The sequence below is a fragment of the Petaurus breviceps genome, unplaced genomic scaffold (assembly GCF_028583685.1).
Source record: "Petaurus breviceps papuanus isolate PSGF00001 unplaced genomic scaffold, PetGlider_PUasm1.0 175, whole genome shotgun sequence".
Classification (NCBI taxonomy): domain Eukaryota; kingdom Metazoa; phylum Chordata; class Mammalia; order Diprotodontia; family Petauridae; genus Petaurus; species Petaurus breviceps.
This window is the reverse complement of record NW_027185764.1, coordinates 50371725-50390892: the sequence shown is the minus strand read 5'-3', so window position 1 is coordinate 50390892 and position 19168 is coordinate 50371725. Positions and strand designations below refer to the sequence as shown.

Sequence of the window (19168 nt, the reverse complement as noted above, 5' to 3'; positions counted from 1 at the left end):
TGTACCCCTATTACTTGTGAAGCCTGGTGCCTCTGCTTTTTCTGTCATCTCTCTGAATTGTTTTCTCTGAGCCTGAGGATATGATTCATGGAGAACAAAGCTGGCAGAGCAGTTCTGATGATACTGGTACTAGAAGGTATTAATCCTCTCTAATCACCCGGGGTCATGATGAACCTTTGCTTTCTTTTGATGGTGGCAGAAGTCATGTCATGGGGTAAAACAATACCATCTGTACATAGGCCATCCTCTCTTTTTGCTTGTCTCTTCTCTTCTTTTGAACTGTATCCTTTCTAAAGGTACCAGAAGCAGAGATAGGAGCTAGGGCTCCATAAGCAATAAGGTGACCAGTGGGAAACTGTCACAGTGTGGAGATACTTCCAAACGAGGGGCACATGATGAACCATGGATGACCTGGCACAGAGCCTGGGAGGACTGCAGCTGTAATGGTTCCTAAAGCTATTGCATGTTCCTAAAACATAAACAAATTCATCACCCATCATCCACCATCACTTTCCTTTGAGCCTTTAACCTTAAATGGGTGTGTGTGTGTGTGTGTGTGTGTATGTGTAAGTACATCCCCATCTTCTTCCTTTATGAGCTATCAGTAAAAGCTATGGGGCCCTTCCCTCTATATACTCTCCAATCTAGAAGGGAATCATAGGAGGGAGATGGTTGGTGGTGATTGTCTCCATTCAAAAGTGTTTCATCTGTGCCTCCTCCCTGCACTTTTTTTTCTATGAACAATAAACTTTATCATCCTAATAAAAGTTCTCTATATGTCTTCGGAGATGGAGCTCTCTGTTTAGTCTTAGGACAATTGGCCTTATGGGTTCCCTTTTGTCCTTTATACCTTTCTGTGCTCCTTTCCTTTGTAACACACACTTGCTCAGAATGCAATAAAAAATCATCTTTATGTGGAGACTAAACCTATCATAAAATTTCAGAGAGAAAATCAACAAGGTTTAATGATTGGAGGGGAGTGGGAGGGTAGTGGTAAGACAGAGTTAGGAAAAACAGCAAAATTCTGTCCAAATGGATGACTCCTTAAGTGGGTCAGTGAGCCAGATGAGGCTCAAACTGCTCGTGATCATATTTGGTTCAAGGAAGCAGTGCCCTTCACTTGCGATTGTCTCACTGCTGGCGTAGGTCCACAGCCCCAGAGCCCCTATCTTTCTCCTCAGAGCTCAAAAATTCCTGACCTTCCCCTGTCCCATACATCTTTGGCTTCAGGAGATCCTTCAGTCTTAACTTCTAGCCAGGAAAAACTACACTTCCCATCATCCCCCTTACTGATAAAGGGCTATATTAGAGTAGTCTGAACATAGCAAAATCTCTGAGTCTATGAGTGTATTAGGAAATTACTTAAGAAAGTGAAATATTTTATGTGCTAGAGTTTCAGCCAGATATGATCAGATTTTACCTTTAAATACTTTTGGGAAATATTACATTTCATCCTCTAGGTTAATATTAATGCACATGCATGTCTGTGCATGTGTGTGCACATATGTGTGTGTGTGTGAGAGAGAGAGAGAGAGAGAGAGAGAGAGAGAGAGAGAGAGAGAGAGAGAGAAAAAGAGAGAGAGAAAGAAAGTTAGCCTATGAGCCCTTCCTCAGAATAATGTTTTTAAGAGCATAAAATAGATTACAGAGGAAGCCGATTTATTGAAATATAGTTATTAAAAAAATTTTTTTAAATGGACTCCAGGTTAAGAACCTCTGCTCTAGATTAAATTAGGCATTGGTAGGGAAGTTTAGAAATTTGCAGGCTGAAGATTGACTAGTGACCAGTGGGGATATGGTAGCTTTAGAAAATGGCTATTTCCTTGCATATACCCAGAGAGTATTTAATGAGGATCCATCTGGTAGTTCAAATAGGGCACCATCTGGTGAGAAGTTCAGATATTTCAGGTATTGCACTCAACTAATTAAATTTTCTGGTTGGATAATTAACACAGTCATTGCTATCTCCTTGTAGTTTAAAGGAAGTTAGTACTTTAGCTGAAGAAAGGTACCATGCCTGGAATTCACTATCTCCTCATCTCCTAATGCTGTGTAGGAACCAACTATAGATAATAACACAGTCTCAAAAGAATTCAAATTCCACGTGAACCAAAAGGGTGATGGAAAGATATATATATATGAGAATGAGTAGATGGTGGAATATTACCAGATGTGAGCTCTATGTAGAATTGGAATAAGGGATGCTATTTAGGAAAGGTATGATTACAGGATATGATAAACAGATAGATAGATAAACAGTGTTGCACTACTAGCCATAAAATATTTAAAGGCATGGGAGGTAGACCTATAACCTGTTGGATAGACTCTCCATCAAGGATTTCTGTGAGGATTTTTTCACAGGATTAAAACCCAAGAAGAGTGTCCTCATCTAAACTATTACATGGAGTGACCCATAATTCAACCTGAAGTCACCAGACAGGTTTGAATCATATCTCTGACATTAGCAGGTACAATATGGGCAAGTTACTTCAACCATCTGAGTCTTGGTCATCTAATTCATGAAGCGGACATAATACACTACCTATCTGAGAAGATATTGTAAGGAAAGTGCTTTGTAAACATTAAAGGACTATTTAAAAGTGATTATGGAATATTAAATAATTCTTTATGTTGATGGTTTGACTGCCATGATTGTCAAATAATATATATATATATATATATATTGTGCACTGCATTTACATAATCTTGTGTTACATGCTTTTTTCCCCCTTAATCCTTCAAATAGCCATGCATTTATGAAGTGACCTTTTTCAGGGATTGCCTCATGATTCATTACTCTCTGGGCTATGTACCATGAATGAGGTGAGAGGGTAAGCTTTACTTGGACAACTGGTCCAGACATTTCCTTAGAAGGTGATACTATATGGCCATGGCAAGGAAACTGCTGGCAAGGACAGCCAACCTGGTTTGAGTTGAAGCTAAAGGTCACTAATATCCTGGCCATGAACATTTTTTTCTGTCTTTGGTTAGTTGGAAGACCCATATTTAGATGTTTTCATATCACTAATGCATATATGCCAAAGACAGCATAAGGAACAGTTTCCTCAGCTATGATAGTAGCCATCATACATCTCTGTTGCTTATGAAAGCTGTGGTGATTTGCTAAATATTGCAATTATCTCTCCTTTGACAGATAGTATCTGAAGCATGCTGATCTCACCATTTCCAAGTGATGAGTCACTATATGACCAACATATCTTTCCATATTCCAGAATAAAAAGTAGGAATATTTTGAAGTTTTCTGACCTCTGTGACATTCCACAAGATCCAGAGGGTCATATTTTTAGTGCTGAAAGGGACCTTAAAGATCATCTGATTTCTCATGTCACAGATCAGGAAAAAACTGAGGCCCAAGATTTTCCCAAGATCACAGTAAGTGTACAACTTGGATTCCAACTCAGGTCTGGTGACTCAAGTTCAACACCCTTTCTGCCAACATCATGTTGTCTTCCTATATAGCTCTTTCTTTCTTTTATTTTTTTGAAAACAGAAACGTAATTTATTTGTATAAAATTAACAAAAACCAACTGGGCTGCATATTACTTCTTTTCCTGAATGGACATCTGGGCAACAGCCTTCTGTGCTTATCTGCAGTGTCAGGGGAGGCTGGTGGATACCATCTGATAATACATTCAACCAGTTCTTTTGCTCCAATTCTATGGTGGTTACTTCCAAAAACTTGCACCTCTGCTTTTTCGGGCTTTTCACCATCCTCCTCTTGATTGAAGAGATCTATTCTAATCTGAGCTCCCGAAAGGGTCTCCATGGCTCAAATCCTTGATCCTTTCATCCTTATGAGGTCCCCCACGAGCTGAGCCTTGACCAGGAACCACAGAGGGCCTTTTTCTTGGGGCTTGGGTCTCGGTCTCCAAGGATGAGACTGGTTATACCCTTCGCGAACAAGCTGGTTGCTCATGGTGTCCTCGGGACTCAGGTGAAGCAGACTATATAACTCTTCCAATGGACATAATATCTTTAATTAAGGCATCAGCATAATTTGTAAGACACAGCTAGATAGTGCAGTGGATAGAGCATTGACCCTGGAGTTAGGAGGATCTGAGTACAAATCCAGCTTCAGACACTTACTGGCTGTGTGACCCTGGGCAGGTCACTTAACCGTTTGCTTCAGTTCATAAAATGAGCTGGAGAAAGAAATGGCAAACCAGTCCAATATCTTTGCCAAGAACACCCCAAATGGGATCACATGACTGGAATGACTTGACAAAATAATTTATAAAGGCTATTTTTTTCTTCATGCTTGCTTTAAGGACCATACTGGAAACAGAAGAATTTGTATGTGGTCTTAGTTAGGGTCTTGGGTCATCATTCCTGCCAGTTAATTTCAATCAGTCAATAAGAATTTATTAAGCACCTGTGATGTGCTAAGCTCTGGGAAGACAGGATAGGCAAAAGACAGTCCTTGCCCCCAAGGAGCTCCCAGTCTAATGGGGGAAAGACTTTGTGAAAACAAACTATATACAGGATAACTAGGAAATGACCAACAGAGCAAAGGCACTAGAGGTAAGAGGGATGAGGAAAGGCTTCCTGTAGAAGGTGGCATTTTAGCTAGGATTGAAGAAGCCAGGGAAAGCAGCAGATGCAGACAAGGAGGGAGAATATTCTGGGCATGGTGGGGATAGTCAGAGAAAAGGTCTGAGCTGAGAGATGGAGTGTCTTTTCTGTGGAAGAGCCAGGAAGCCAGAGCCACTAGATTAAGGAGTGTGTGGAGGTGGAGGTGGGATGTGAGGTCTAAGAAGACTACAAAGGTGGGAAGGGGCAGGTAATGAAGGGGTTAGATGCTAGAGGATTTTATATTTGGTCCTGGAGGTGGTAAGGAGTCACTGGAATTTACTGAGTATGGGGATGATAAGATCAGATCTATGCTTTATGAAAATCACTTTGGTGGCTGAATGGAAGATAGATTGGAGGGGGAATAGACTTGTGGAAGGCAGTTTTATTGCAACAGTCCAGGTGTGAGGTGATTAGGGTCTGAACCAGTGTGGGGGAAGTATCAGAGAAGAGAAGGTGGCATATCCAAGGGATATTGCAAGGGTGAAATAAAAATCCTACTAACATATTGGATATTGGGAGTGAGAGATAGGGAATAGTCAAGGATGTCACCTAGACTGCAAGCCAAGAGGGGCTAGGACAGGGGTGGGAAACCTTTTACCTTAAGGCCATGTGTGGCCCTCTATGTCCTCAAATGCAGCCCTTTGACTGGATCCACAATTCACAGAACAAATCCCCAAGAAAGGAATTTGTCCTATAAAACTTGGACTCAGCCAAAAGGACCTAGAAGGTCATATGGGACCTTGAGGCTGCAGGTTCCCCACCTCTAAGCTAGAAGGATAGCGGTGCCTTCAACAGGAATATGGAAGTTTGGAAGAGGGAAAAGTTTTGGCAGGTAAAGATAGAGGAACCAGTTACCATTCTTATGAGTAGATTATAGATAATACTCCGATAATAAGAAAAATGTGCATTTACATGTTCACCGTTTCCTTCTCTACATATTGGAAAAACTGACCAATGGGAAGTTAGGAAGTAGGTCTAGAGTCATTTAGACCTTCTCATCAGCAATAGGAAGTGATCTTATTTTGTTCTATTTTGTGGGCAGTATTCTGTCACATCCTATCTCTACTATTAAATATTGAGCCTATTTGATAACATAAAACCTTTTATTCTGGGAATTAAATAAAAATAATCAACTTAATTTCATTGATACCAAAATGTTCATTGGAAATGAGTTCATGGGGGTAAAAAGATATGAATTAAGCTTTCTGACAAATCTATTAGTCACCAGTCTGAAAATGTAGGAAATGTAGGAAGAACAGAAATGAGGAAGGATGAACTTTAGTTAAATGGGAACTAATTTGATTCTAACACAGAGAGATACCTTATCAAGTTTTTAAAATGCTTTGATTAAAGAAGAGAGAACTTTTAAGGGAAAGTGAATTTGTATCCTCTTTGAACCAATGGGGAACAACATTATTTGAGATGCTAGGTCTCGGTAAACTATTTAAAGAATGGAAAAGATTGGAGGAAGAAAAGATTTTGAAAGATTTGGAATGATATGATTTTATTCATTTCTTGGCACTTTTGAACTCTATCATCTTGTCTTCAACATAAAATGATATTTGGAAGGAAAATAATAGGTTTACATGTGTCCCTGTAGTTTGAGCCAGGAAAGAGATTTTGGATATGTCCATGCGCCGTCACTGAATTGAATAGAATTATAGGTTTTGATTATAAACAAATATTTGCTGTCAATCTGCAGGATAACAAATTATATCATTGTTGAGCTGCACTGTTGGAGGGAGTCCTCCCATCAGATGAGGTCACAACTACCAAAGCATTGAAAAACTATTGATGAATAGAACTACATGGGTAGTTCTATTTACATTCTTCACAGAATTTCTGAATCTCAGAATGGGAAGGAATCTGCTTTACAGTATACCTAGTAAGTGTTACTCTCTCAAGAAACCTTACCTTTCTGAGAGATTTTTGGTAAGGTCTAATTGTCATTCAGTCAGCAAGCCAATATTTGTTGTTCAGTTGTGTCTGATTCTTCATGTCCCCATGTGTGTTTTTCTTTTTCTTTTTTTTTTTTTAAGCAATCAGGGCTAAGTAACTTGCTCAAGATTACATGGCCAGTTATTTCTGGGTGTGGTGCTAAGTATCTGAGCCCGGATTCAATCCCCAGGTTATCCCGACACTGGGGCCGGTGCTCTTACTCGCTGAGCCACCTAGCCGCCCCTATGTGGGTTTTTCTTAGCAAAAATACCAGAGTGGTTTGACATTTCCTTCTCCAGCTCATTTTGTAGATGAGGAAAATGAGGCAAACAGGGTTAAGTGACTTGCCCAGGGTCACACAGCCAGGAAGTATCTGAGACCAGATTTGAACTCAAAAAGATAATGAGTTTTCCTGATTCCAAGTCCAGTGCTCAATCTACTGTGCCACTTAGCTGCCCCCGTCCCTCTTAGCTATCCCTAGTATGTCAATAAGCACCTGTTAAATATTTTCTATGTGTCCAGACACTGTATTAAATGCTGGTGATAGAAAAGAGAGCAAAAACAAGGTACCTTTCCTTAAAGAGCTCACATTCCAATGGGGGAGACAACATGCAAATAACTATTTATATATGAGATATATACAGTGTGAGACAGAAGACCCTAGAATGGTGGTAGGGTCTGGGGGAGGAGAATGGAAAAGGTCTCTTGAAGAAGAAGGGATTTGAGTTTTGGAGGAGGCCAAGGAAGCCAGCAAGGAAGAGGTGAGGAGGGAGAGCATTCCAAGCATGGAGTACAGTCCAAAGGCTGGAGATGGGCTGTGGAGGAGGAGCAGAAAGCAGGTCAGTGTAGCTGGATTGTAGAATGTGTAGAGCAGAATTAAGTATAAGAAGACTGTAAAGGAAGGAAGAGGCCAGGCTGTGAGGGAGTTTTTGTCTTTATCGATTCCCTCTACCACTCATTGCTTCTAGTTTTATCCTTTAGGGCCAAGCAGAGCAAATCTAATTCACATGACAGTCCTCTTTCTCTGGTCTATTCCCTGAGAAATGAGGGCTCTCCAATGTCTGGGCTGTGGTCATGTGATGTGATGTAAATACATGTTTCCTGGTGATGACCTCCCAATGTAGGATGATCATTGCTTAACCCTTGTCACTGCTTTCAAGAGGGATGAAATCACCTTGGGATCCCAAATGACTTTTATACATTTCAGAAGAAGCTACTGGGTCCAGTGCAGTTAAGCACTGAAGACAAACAACACTTATTTTGTCTAGGTCAATGAGTGTCCCTGGTTGTTCCTGTTGGCTCGGGACTGATTGAGGGAGAACTGTGAACCTCTGAACAGTATCAGATCTGGATCTGGTCTGCATCTGACCCGGAATTAGCCATCAACCTATGTCTCTACTGAGAAATTTTTAGTTTGATATAGTGGGAAGAAAGGACTTGTAATACTCTAACATTAGGTGTGTGACACAGGGCAGCCTCTCTACACTTTCCTTTCTCTATCTGCAAAAATCCTTCACTTTGGGGGCGGCCAGGTAGCACAGTGAGTAAGAGCACTGGCTCCAGTGTTGAGAAGACCTGGAGATCGAATCCCAGGCTCAGACACTTAGCACCCACCCAGAAACACCTGGCCGTGTAACCTTGAGCAAGTTACTTAACCCCAATTGCTTAGGGGCAGCCAGGTGGCTCAGCGAGGAAGAGTACCGGCTCCAGTGTCAGGATCACCTGGATCAAATCCGGGCTCAGATACTTAGCACCACACCCAGAAATAATAACTGGCCGTGTAACCTTGAGCAAGTTACTTAACCCCAATTGCTTAAAAAAAAAAATCCTTCACTTTGCATTTGCTGTTGGACCTAGTTTCAACTTCCTGGAACAAGATGCCCCAAGTCAGGTAGCCCCTTGTGTCCACCTCTCCCACTTTCCTGCCTTTTTTTGTGGCTTGTTTTCCACTTTAGATTGTAAGCTTGTTGAGGGCAGGGACTGTCTTTCTTTTTATTCATTGTATCCTTAGTACTTAGCGCAATGCCCAGTACATCATAGGCACTTAATAAATGTTGATTGAATTGGATTGTAAAATAGGGATGATAATGCCCATACTACGTGCCTCATAGTCTTGCTGTGGGATTATAAACCTTAAAGTACTATATAAATATAAACTAATTTTATATAAATGTAAGGTATTATATAAATATGTATTTATATATACATGTATATAAACATTTAATATATATGCACTTAATACCTTGCCTGGCACATAGAAATATATATATATATATATATATACCCACATATACATGTATATATATCTCTCTCTCTATATATATAGGTATTTATCAATTATTATTATAATCCAGAGGCTTTTTACTTAAGTAAAGGGATTGCTAGTCTCCCTGTGACCTAATAAAGGTGTTACTTAAACATGGAAAAGTAACAAATATTAAAGGTTGGTTAAGTAAACACTTTGTATTCTGAGAACAACTCTTTAATTTAAATAACTGTTCAGTATAAATTTTATGATTCCTGGTTATGATTAAGGCAACTCATTCTGGACATGAAGTGGCCTGTGACTTCTCGGGTTATTCTGTGTCTGGACAAAGATGTCTTGTAAATCCATGACAGCCTATCGCTTTGCCGCAAACCAATCAGGAAGCAAATACAAGGAAAGATAAAATTTGGTTGAATTGGAATGACTTAGTGAATCAGAAATTCCTCTGAGAAATGAAGATCTCATTGAATTTATGGGACCCTGAAATCAACTGGTCCACTTAATGTGGACGTTTAAAAATTAATCCTAATTCCTTTCCCAGTTCCACCAGCTTTTCATCATTATATATGCTGTCAGCTTAGATACAGTCCTTCCAAAGTTTCTAAATGAGTATATTTGTTATTTAGGAACAACTGCATAATTTAATGAAATTTGTTGCTGTTGACTCATTTCAGGTAAGTCTGACTCTTCATGACCCTATTTGGTTTCTTGGCAAGATACCGGGGTGGTTTGCCATTTCCTTTTCCAGCTCATTTTACAGATGTGGAAACTGAGGTAAATTGGGTTAAGGGGTTAAGTGGCTTGCCCAGGGTGACACAGCTACTAAATGTCTGAAGCTAAATTTGAACTCAGATCTTCCTGACTCCAAGGACTCTACACACTGCACCAACCAGCTGTCCTTTTAATAGAATAGGACATAAAAAATATTAGAGGGGCTATCAGAATACTGATAATTCAATAAAATAATTAAAAATTTGTTAAATTATTATAAGATATTCCTCTAGGCACTGAGAATTAAAAAGTAGAATGTGGGTCCTGTTTCAATGAATTTATAATCTAATAGTAGAAAGACATAAATACAAATAACAAAGATAAAGGGAAAATGGGATAAATGAAGAAAAGCCCTAGCCATGTGCCATGAGAATTTTAAAGAAAGAGCGTGAATTCACTTGTCTGAAGGTTGTTTCATGGAGAAGACGGCACCAGAGTTGGACCTTAGAGAAAGGTAAATATTTTAACAAGAAGAGATCTCCATAGGAAGGTCTACTTTGAGCACTGAGAATAGCAGAAGAACATGGAGATGAGGGAGGGTAAGGTGAGACTGGGGATGGAGAATAGATCATAAGTTGGGATAGTGGCTTGTGGAGGTATGGAGAGGACCAGAATCAAGAGAAGGTTTTGGTTTTGGTTTAAAATAGAGAAGCTCTAAGCATGTCTGTGAGCTGAGCCAGTAGAACAGGTCTAAAGCGATATGTCTGGCCAGACATACAGACACATCCTTCCCTCACCCCTCCACCCCCCCTGGAAAATAAAACCAAGTCTCTATAAATCATAGCAGATACCCATGCACAGGTAAGCATACATTATGAACATTCATCAGCTGGCATACTATATAGCCATAAACAATTATCCTGAGTATACAGTGCATATGTGGTCACATAGTACATAACATCTGCATTAGAATCATATGCAATAGACGCACGGTGCCTGCAGAAACATAACAAACAGAGTCATACAACGGAGTTTCGTGTGTTTCTACATTGGTAACCTATCCTTTTATTGCTACTGTAGCATGATAAGTCACCCTGATCCTACTTCAGAGTCCTTCCTCCTGATACTTCCACCTGACCTGCGGTCCATTTTGCATCTTTGGTGTTGCCAGACCCCTTGTCCTGTGGTCTAATCCTAAACTCATGCATTGTCCAGATTGTTTCCAGCCCTTGATGGATAGGGGTCTATAGGTGGCCTCTGCTTCCTTGGGACCCCACAGTTCCAGTATCAGGCAGGAAAGAAGTGGTATCTGGGGACAGCGTTGCCTGATTTCCTGATCCTCAGGTGGGTACCAATATTTAGTTTCTCTTCCACCCAACTCTCAATCCATGCTTTCTTTCCTACAAAGCATGTAGCTCTAAAAGTCCTTCCATAATTTTGGATGGGGTCCTTTTTCCCCTGAGGCAACTGGGGTTAAGTGACTTGTCCAGGGACACACAGCTAATGTCAAGTGTTTGAGACTGGATTTGAATTCAAGTTCTCCTGACTCCAGGGCTGGTCCTCTATCCACTGCACCCCTGGATGGGTCCTTCTTAAAGCCTGCTTGGTTTACTTTCCACTGATATTGTCCTCTTGATCACACTGAAGTCTGACCAACATCTCTATGGGCAGAAGGTGGGTCTTTACATTTTTTTTTTTTGCTTTTTGGGTAGGGCAATTGGGGTTAAGTGACTTGCCCAAGGTCACATGGTTAGTTTTTGTGGAATTGAACTCAGGTCCTCCTGACTCCAGGGCTGGTGCTCTATTCACTGCGCCACCTAGCCTCCCATAGCATGCTTGCCACACTTACAGGTGGCCACATTTTAAAAAATTTTTTTTCAGAAGGTGGGTCTTTGCAGGTCCCCTTGCATTCTCTGGGGGAAATTTTCTAGTCTACCAAATCGTTCAGTTTTCAGCTACTTGTCTAGATTTTTGGGTGGGGTGGGAAGGAGTCATAGATTTAGAGCTGGTTGCTAGAGTAAGCTCAAACAAGCTTGCAAAAGCCAATTATTAAAATTTCAGTATGAGTATCTACACCTCAGATGTCAGTAAACGCTATAAGCAAAGGCTTGATGTGTTATTTTATTGAATGTTTAGACTTAAGAAAGTAATAAAAAAACAGTAATAATGCAGTTTAAAATCAAAAGTGTGATGTTATCTGATGAAAAAAAGGATGAAATCTCCTCCCGCCACCCCAAGATGTCAAACATTTATCAGCACACCCCCAGTTTGGAAGCAACCTTAAAGGTTAGCTAGTTCAACCTCTTCATTTAATAGATAAGGAACTGAAACCCAAGGCCACCTGGTCAAATATTTGTGACTCTCCACTGTTCCACCATCTGAAGGCATAGAAAGTGTCACCCTTGGGAAAATGGTGATGGGCATGCCAGTTATCTTGAAGTCTGCTTAAGATATTCTTTGTTTTGCTATGATGTCATATGCTTTAATCTGGCCTAGTTGGGGAGATTCAGTGGAAATGTGACTTTGAGTTATGGAATGAATATGCTGGGCACCAGTAAGTGTGGGATGGAGGGGGGAATGGGGGGGGGAACCCAGGAGCAGCATGGGAAATAGTGAAGATTGATTAAAGAGTGGAGCTGATTGGTAGATCCAGGAAGTTGACCAGAAGCAATGAAATCAGGTGGAGGGGGTGAACTTTAGAAAACAAAAGAGCCATCACTTCCTGTGAAACCAGAAGAAGGAAAGGTATTGAGAAACATAAAAGAGAAATGGGAGAGTTTGTGCCTTGGCCTCAATATTGTTGGTCTGGTATGAAGAAGGCAGGTAATGGCTAAAGGGAAGGGCAAAGACTTGGTAGAGTTGGGGGCTTGGGGAGAGAAAAAGGGATTTGGAACATCTCTCCTAGGCATTGTTACAGAAGGTTGAAAAGAAATGAATAAAAAGACTGCTGAACAGCACTGAGTGAACAGTTGAAGTTAGGCAGTATAAATCTGTAGCAGGCCCAGTCAGCACAATTCTGTTTTGTCTCCAGAAGCATTAGGAAATTTAAGAGTAAGATTGGTGGAGGTGGATGGGAGATGGAAGATAGTTTTCTGGTATTTGAATTTTGACTCAGCTCCACCAACGCAGCTGTACAAGGTGGATCAAAATATATCACCACAGAGAAGAGAGACTTTGTAAGAAGGCCAGGACTTTGATCACAGGGGAATAAGTTCAGCTATTGATTGTGAGAACAATTACAGGAAAAGTAGAGGTGTTCGGAGTGGCACCAACATTGTATCTTCTTAGACACTATGCTGAATAAACGCCTTTGTCTCCAACTATTGTTGATTCAGGGTAGATGTGTACACAGAAGGGTAGGGTACTTTTGGTCTATAGAGATTGTTGGAAAAGGGAGAGAATGGTCCCATTTCTGGTTTGGAGAGAGCTGGTTTAGGAGAGCTTGTGACTGGGATGAGAAATTGGCTAGCAACAGTTATGCCCTAGGTTCCCAATGTCCTAGTATTATCTATTGTTAGAGGAAATAGAGGTCCTAACCATATTCATTAGCAGAGGAGGAAGGGGAAAGAAAAGGAAACTAGGGGCCAAGAGGGACCAGCTACAACAGGAGTGGTTGTGATACCTATGCAGAGCAACAGGTTGAAGAAGGCATCTATCTCATCTCCATAACTCCAACTCAAAAAGCTTTTGCACTAACAGAATCAATGCTACTAGAATAAAAGAAAGTATTAAATAGGGGGATATTTTTTTGCAACAAATATCTTAAAGTGTATGAACCAAGATACATAGAGAATTGAAGCAAATATAGAAAATGAAGAGCCATTCCTCCAATAGATAAATGGATACAAGGTATAACAAATTGTTTACAAAAGAATTGTAAACCATCAACAATCATATGAAAAATTATTTAAAACACCAAGAAAGATGTGAATTAAAATAAATTTAATGTTCCAACTCACCTTCATCAAGTTATAAAACTTCCAGTCATTCAAGTTTGAAGCTCTTCATCATTCCCACAGTCAATAAGTTGTCAAATCTTGCTATTTCTACCTTTAGCATAGGTTTTGTATCCATCCCTGTGCCCTGCTTTCCATTCAAATGGCCACCGCCCTAGTTCAAACCCTTATTATGTCTTGTCTTAACTACCATACTTCACACAGCTGCCAAAATGCTATTTCTATACCATAGGTTGTTCTTTTTTTTCCTACTGAAGATGCTCTAAGGGCTCCCTATTGTTTCTAGAACCAAATACAAGCTGGCATTGCAGCCTGGTTCCAACCTCTTTTTCCCAGCTTCATTGTATTGATTGACTCTCCCAATGGAATGGAATGTACTTCATTTTTGTCATTGTATCCCTATTACCTGGTTGGTGCTTAATAAATACTTGTCCATTGATGGATTATATATCTTTTATTTACTTTGAATACATTTAGCATCTCTTTATAGGTGTACCTTTGTTTCCAGCAATAGAAAGTATTCAAGGAAAAGGATTCCACAAGGGCAAGGAATGTATTTATTATTCTTGTGTTTGTATCTCTAACACTGACTTCTTCCATTGCTTTATATTTACTTAGTATGCATTTTTGTATTTATCAATTTGTATACACATTGTTTCCTTCTGGTAGAATGCAGATTCCTTGAGGACAGGGACTTTTTATTTTTATATCTCCAGTGCCTAGCTTTGTGACTGGTACCTAGAATTTGTTTAAGAAATGCTTGTTGAACTGAATTATTTGTTTGTTCTCATGAAAAGTGCAGAAATATAATCAGGAAAAATATAAAATCAGGAATATTATATAAGGTATTCCCAAAATCTTAGTGCACTTTTAAGTCATTAAAGTTTTGTTGTTTGTTCAGCTCCTAAGAAGTGGAGAAGAAAGAATTCATTTTGAGCATGAGTTGGATAGCCTGTATCAGGGGTGGGGAACCTGAGGCCATGTGGTTCTCTAGGTCCTCAAGTGTGGCCTTAGAATCCAAACTTCACAGAACAAAACCCCTTAATAAAAGGATTTGTTCTGTAAAACTTGGACTCAGTCAAAAGGGTGCACCCAAGGACATAGAAGGCCACATATGGCCTCGAGGCCACAGGTTCTCCATGCCTGATACAATGAAGAGTAAGTCCAACACTTTGAACTTTGGTAGGATTAAGGGGAATAAAACGTAATAAAGTTGGACACAGAGTTTGGGGTCAGTTTGTGATGGATTTTTGATGCCAAACAGAGGAATTTAGAGCTAAAAGGTAGAAACTAGATATTGAGTAGGGGAGTGACGTGGCCTGTCCTGTGCATTAGGAAAATCCATCTGTCAGTTGTGTGGATGACAGATTGGAGTAGGGAGAGAACCCAGGCAAGAATAGGAGGCTGTAGGAATAGTTCAGGTGAGAGGTGATAAGGGCCTGAGCTACAATAAGACAATTCACTAAAACACCTTATAATACTCACATATTCACATAAAACCTTTGATAAACTTGCTACAGAACTAAAATGAATAGCAATCAAAAGTTTTTCTTTAATAAAATTATTTTAAGCGAAGAGCTAGCATTATATGTAATAGAAAAAGGTTGGCAATATTCCTCCCCTGTCCCATCACCAAAGATATAAAAAAAAAACTACTATCAGACATAGTTTTGGAAATATTTATTAAATTAATAAGTAAGAAAAATGAAGGTAATAAGTATTGGGATGTAAGCTAGAACATTCCTCCATGCAGAGACTGTGATTATAACTTTAGCAAAAAAAAGAGAAATAATCATTGTCCTAATTGTACTTGTAATGCCTTGTGCATAGTGGGTGCTTCAGTTTTTGCTTGTTCACTTGATTGATGCCTTTAGTAAGATAGTATAAAGTATATTATCAGTATTTTTGTTTTTTATTTTATTTTATTTATGTTGTTTTTTATTCTGACTTTAATGAATACCAAATAAAACAAGGATTTATTTTTTTGCAGGGGGGAAGGTAGGGTAATTGGGGCTAAGTGACTTTGCCCAAGGTTACACATCTAGTTTTTTTGTGTTAAGAGTCTGAGGCTGGATTTGAACTCATGTCCTCCTGACTCCAGGGCCGGTGCTCTATTCACTGCACTACCTAGCTGCCCCTAAAACAAGGATTTCTATACACATAAAAGAACAAGTTTCTATTCATTTAGCAAAAAAAAAAAACAACCCCCCCCCCCAAATAACTTAATTAAAAACTAATTAAAATTGTCCTGCGTGTATTGGAATAATGTTAGTGTTAAAAGTGTTTTTCTAAAATGTTGTGCTGATTTGGAACTATGTCTAACAAGTTACTAAGTTGTGGGAGTATGTTTGTATGAGCATGAACACCAGGCCTATACTTTTAAGGAAATGAACCTACTCATACAAAATATTTATAGCAGCTCATTTTGCAGTAGCCAAAACTAGGAAATGAAGCAGTTATTCTGCTGATGAATGGCTAAGCAAATTATAGGATATGAACATATTGTTGTTCCATAAGAAATAACAAAATGGATGACTTCGGATGAATTGGGAAGACTTCTATGTACCAAAGCTGAGTTGAACTAGGAGAACAATTTATAGAATGGTATCATCAGAGAGAAAAACAAAGATTTGGAAAGATTTTAGAATTCTGATCTCTGCAGTGATAAACCACAAACCCAAAAGAGTGAAAAGGAAATGTATCATTCACCTCCTGACAGAGAGGAGATGAATCTAAAAGCAGAAAGAGGCATGCTTTTTGGGATTTGGCCAATATGGCAATTTCTTTGACCAGACTATGCATATTTGTGTTGAAGTCTATTATTTTTGAAAAATTTGCTTAGGTTGGAGGGTGAGGGGGTCAATGGGAGAGAGAGTGTAATAAAGAAACACCCCCCTCCCAATGTTGTGCTAGTGATGGTTTAAATTTTTTAAATAATGGTGTGTGTGTGTGTGTGTGTGTGTTCCTGTAAATTTTGCTTCCTGATTTTGGTGGTGGGGAGGGTGGCTATAAAAACTTTGGAGTGGAGTTAAGTTGTGAAATACTTTGTGCCATTTTGTTGGGTTTTTAGATCTTTCCTAATTCTGTGTCTCCTGGATTTTTTTCTTTTTTTTCTTTGAAAGAAACAAGCATTTAGGTACTTACAATTTACCAGGCACTGTGCTAAGTGCCTTACAAATATTATCTTACTTGATCCTTACAAAAAAAGGATCTCAGAGGTAGGTGTTGTTCTTATTCTCATTTTACAATTGAGGAAGACAGAGGTTAAATGACTTGCCAGGATCACTCAACTACTAAGCCTCTAAGAGCAGATTGGAGTCCATGATAAGATGACAAAAATTCTCTTATGTATGTTTTTTTTTTAATGGTAATCTGTTGGGGGTGGGGGTTGGGATGGGGGAGTGATGATAAGTATGTATTTTACAGGCAAATGCTTATAATTTCTCTCTTTTTGAAGTCATGCAAAGCATGTTTCTACATTGGCCATGTGGCAAAAAAAAAAAACCCCAACCCAATAAAAACAAAAGTTAAAAAAAAATAGGATTATAGACTTAGAACTGGAAGGAACTTTGGATGCCATATAATCCAACCTTCTTATTTTACTGATGAGGAACCTGGGCTCTGCAAAAGTGAAATGACTTGCCCAAAGTCACATGGCTTGGAAGCAGGGCTCCAAACCAGGTCTTCTGTCTTCAAACACAAACCTCTCCCATGGCATCATGCTGACTCTCACTGTGAATCTTTTTTTTTTTTTCCCACCAAACCTATCCCCAGTTTAGTTTAGTAATCCCAATTTGGTTACCACAATATGAGGCTTATTCGTAGAAACGAAATGATGAACAGAAGAGACTGTGACATCTAATTACTAGCCTAAGAGTTCTGAGTGAATCTTCTTTCCACTCACCTTGCCACTCTTCCACGGAGATCTCCCATTCCGTGAAGCTGATTCTGGTGGAAACTCTGGGAAGCAAAATTACTTTCAGTTGCCACGTTGTCCCGGGCCCTTATTTGTTCTTCTAAAATCTATAAATTTTGAGTTAAAATCCTCATGAATACATATTTTTATACATAAAATATATATTTTACATATTATACACACACACACACACATATATATATCTATTCATGCAACAGAGAGAGCATTGTCAGCTATGCTTTAGATTCTTGTTCAGGTATGTTATTATTTAGTTCTTTCAGTTGTGCCAAATTTTCCATTACCTCATTTGGGGCTTTCTAGGCAAAGATGCTGGAGTGGTTTGCCATTCCCTTCTATAGCTCATTTTACAGATGAGGAAACTGAGGCAAACAGGGTTAAGTGACTGGCCCAGGGTCATACAGCTATTACTTGTCTAAGGCTGGATTTGAACTTTCGTCTCCCTGACTCCAGGCCTACTGCCTTGTTCAGGTATGGGTTGGACTAAAGTGCTTCCAAGTCCTTTCTGTTATCAGTTGGGTGGCCTGTTTAGGCAATGTAATTTTACAAGAAAAATCACCCCAATAAGTAGTATAGAGTTTGCTTGTAATGAGCCCACAGAGGATGAGCTACACCCTAAAACTTAGAGAAGCAGGTATTTCATCTACTTGTCTCATAATACACAGAATATTATATATACAAGAATAATAGTAATATGCTGACTTATCCTAGGTCTCTTTCTCATCTTTGAAAAGATGACAATGAGAAAACAGTAACAATAATGGACATTTATATAGTTTAAAGTTTGAAAAGCACTTTTGACATATTATCTCATTTAATCCTCTAAACCCAACCTTGTGAGGTATTATTGAACTTGTTTTTAAAGAAGAAGAAACTGAAACTTGGAGAGGTTAAATCACTTGCCTAAAATCATACAGCTAGTAAGTAATGTCAGAGGTAGGGTATGAGTCAGATCTTTGTTTCTCAGTTCCCGACATTATTCTTTTACACCGTGTGATCATTCTTAAATTTATTATACATTCTAAATATTTATTTCAAAAGTGGTGAATTTGGAGCTAGAATTAGAGCCAGAAGAAATGTGAATTTGAATCCTTGTTCCAATATTTACCTACTGTGTAACAATGGACAAGTCACCTAACCTTTCTGAACCTCAGTTGTCTTATCTATAAAACCTTTACTTTGCAGATAAGGAAACAGGCTCAGACAGCCTCTTTACCCTAGGTCACAGGGTTGTAGTGGGGATCAATTAATGCAAACCACTTTGTAAACTTTTAATATTTTAAAATTTAAGTAAATCTGTGACCTAATTGCTGCTAGCTTATATATATATATATGTACATATATATGTATATATATATTGAGCTATGTACCTATTGGTGCATATTTTCATAGGGACAGATCTCAATTAATTCATACCTTCTCATTCCATTTAATTCCTTTCTATGTTCTCTCGAAATTCCTCTCCAAAGTATCTACCCAACCTTTCTCTAGCTTGCTTTACATTTATTGCACAGGGACTAGGGCTGTACTTTGGGTTACTGCCTGTCATATCTGGCCTCAGACATTTGTTAGTGGTGTGACTCTAGGTAAGTCATTTATACTGTGTCTACCTCAGTTTCCTCAATTGTAAAATAGGGATCATAATAGTACCTACTTCATAGGGTTGTTGCAAGAACCAAATAGGATAATATTTGTAAGGTGCTTAGCACAATGCCTGATACATTGTAGGCACTAAATAGATGTTTGTTCTTTTCCTCAGCCCTTCCTGTG

General features: G+C 39.1%; 1 protein-coding gene across 1 annotated transcript in view; it reads right to left on the bottom strand.

The window, feature by feature from the left end:
- FAM81B (family with sequence similarity 81 member B) overlaps window positions 1-19168 on the bottom strand; it is a 94441-nt gene that overhangs the window by 42756 nt on the left and 32517 nt on the right. Inside the window, 1 exon segment of the mRNA XM_069085443.1 lies at window positions 17369-17487. Within this exon segment, the coding sequence (XP_068941544.1) occupies window positions 17369-17487 (119 nt within the window).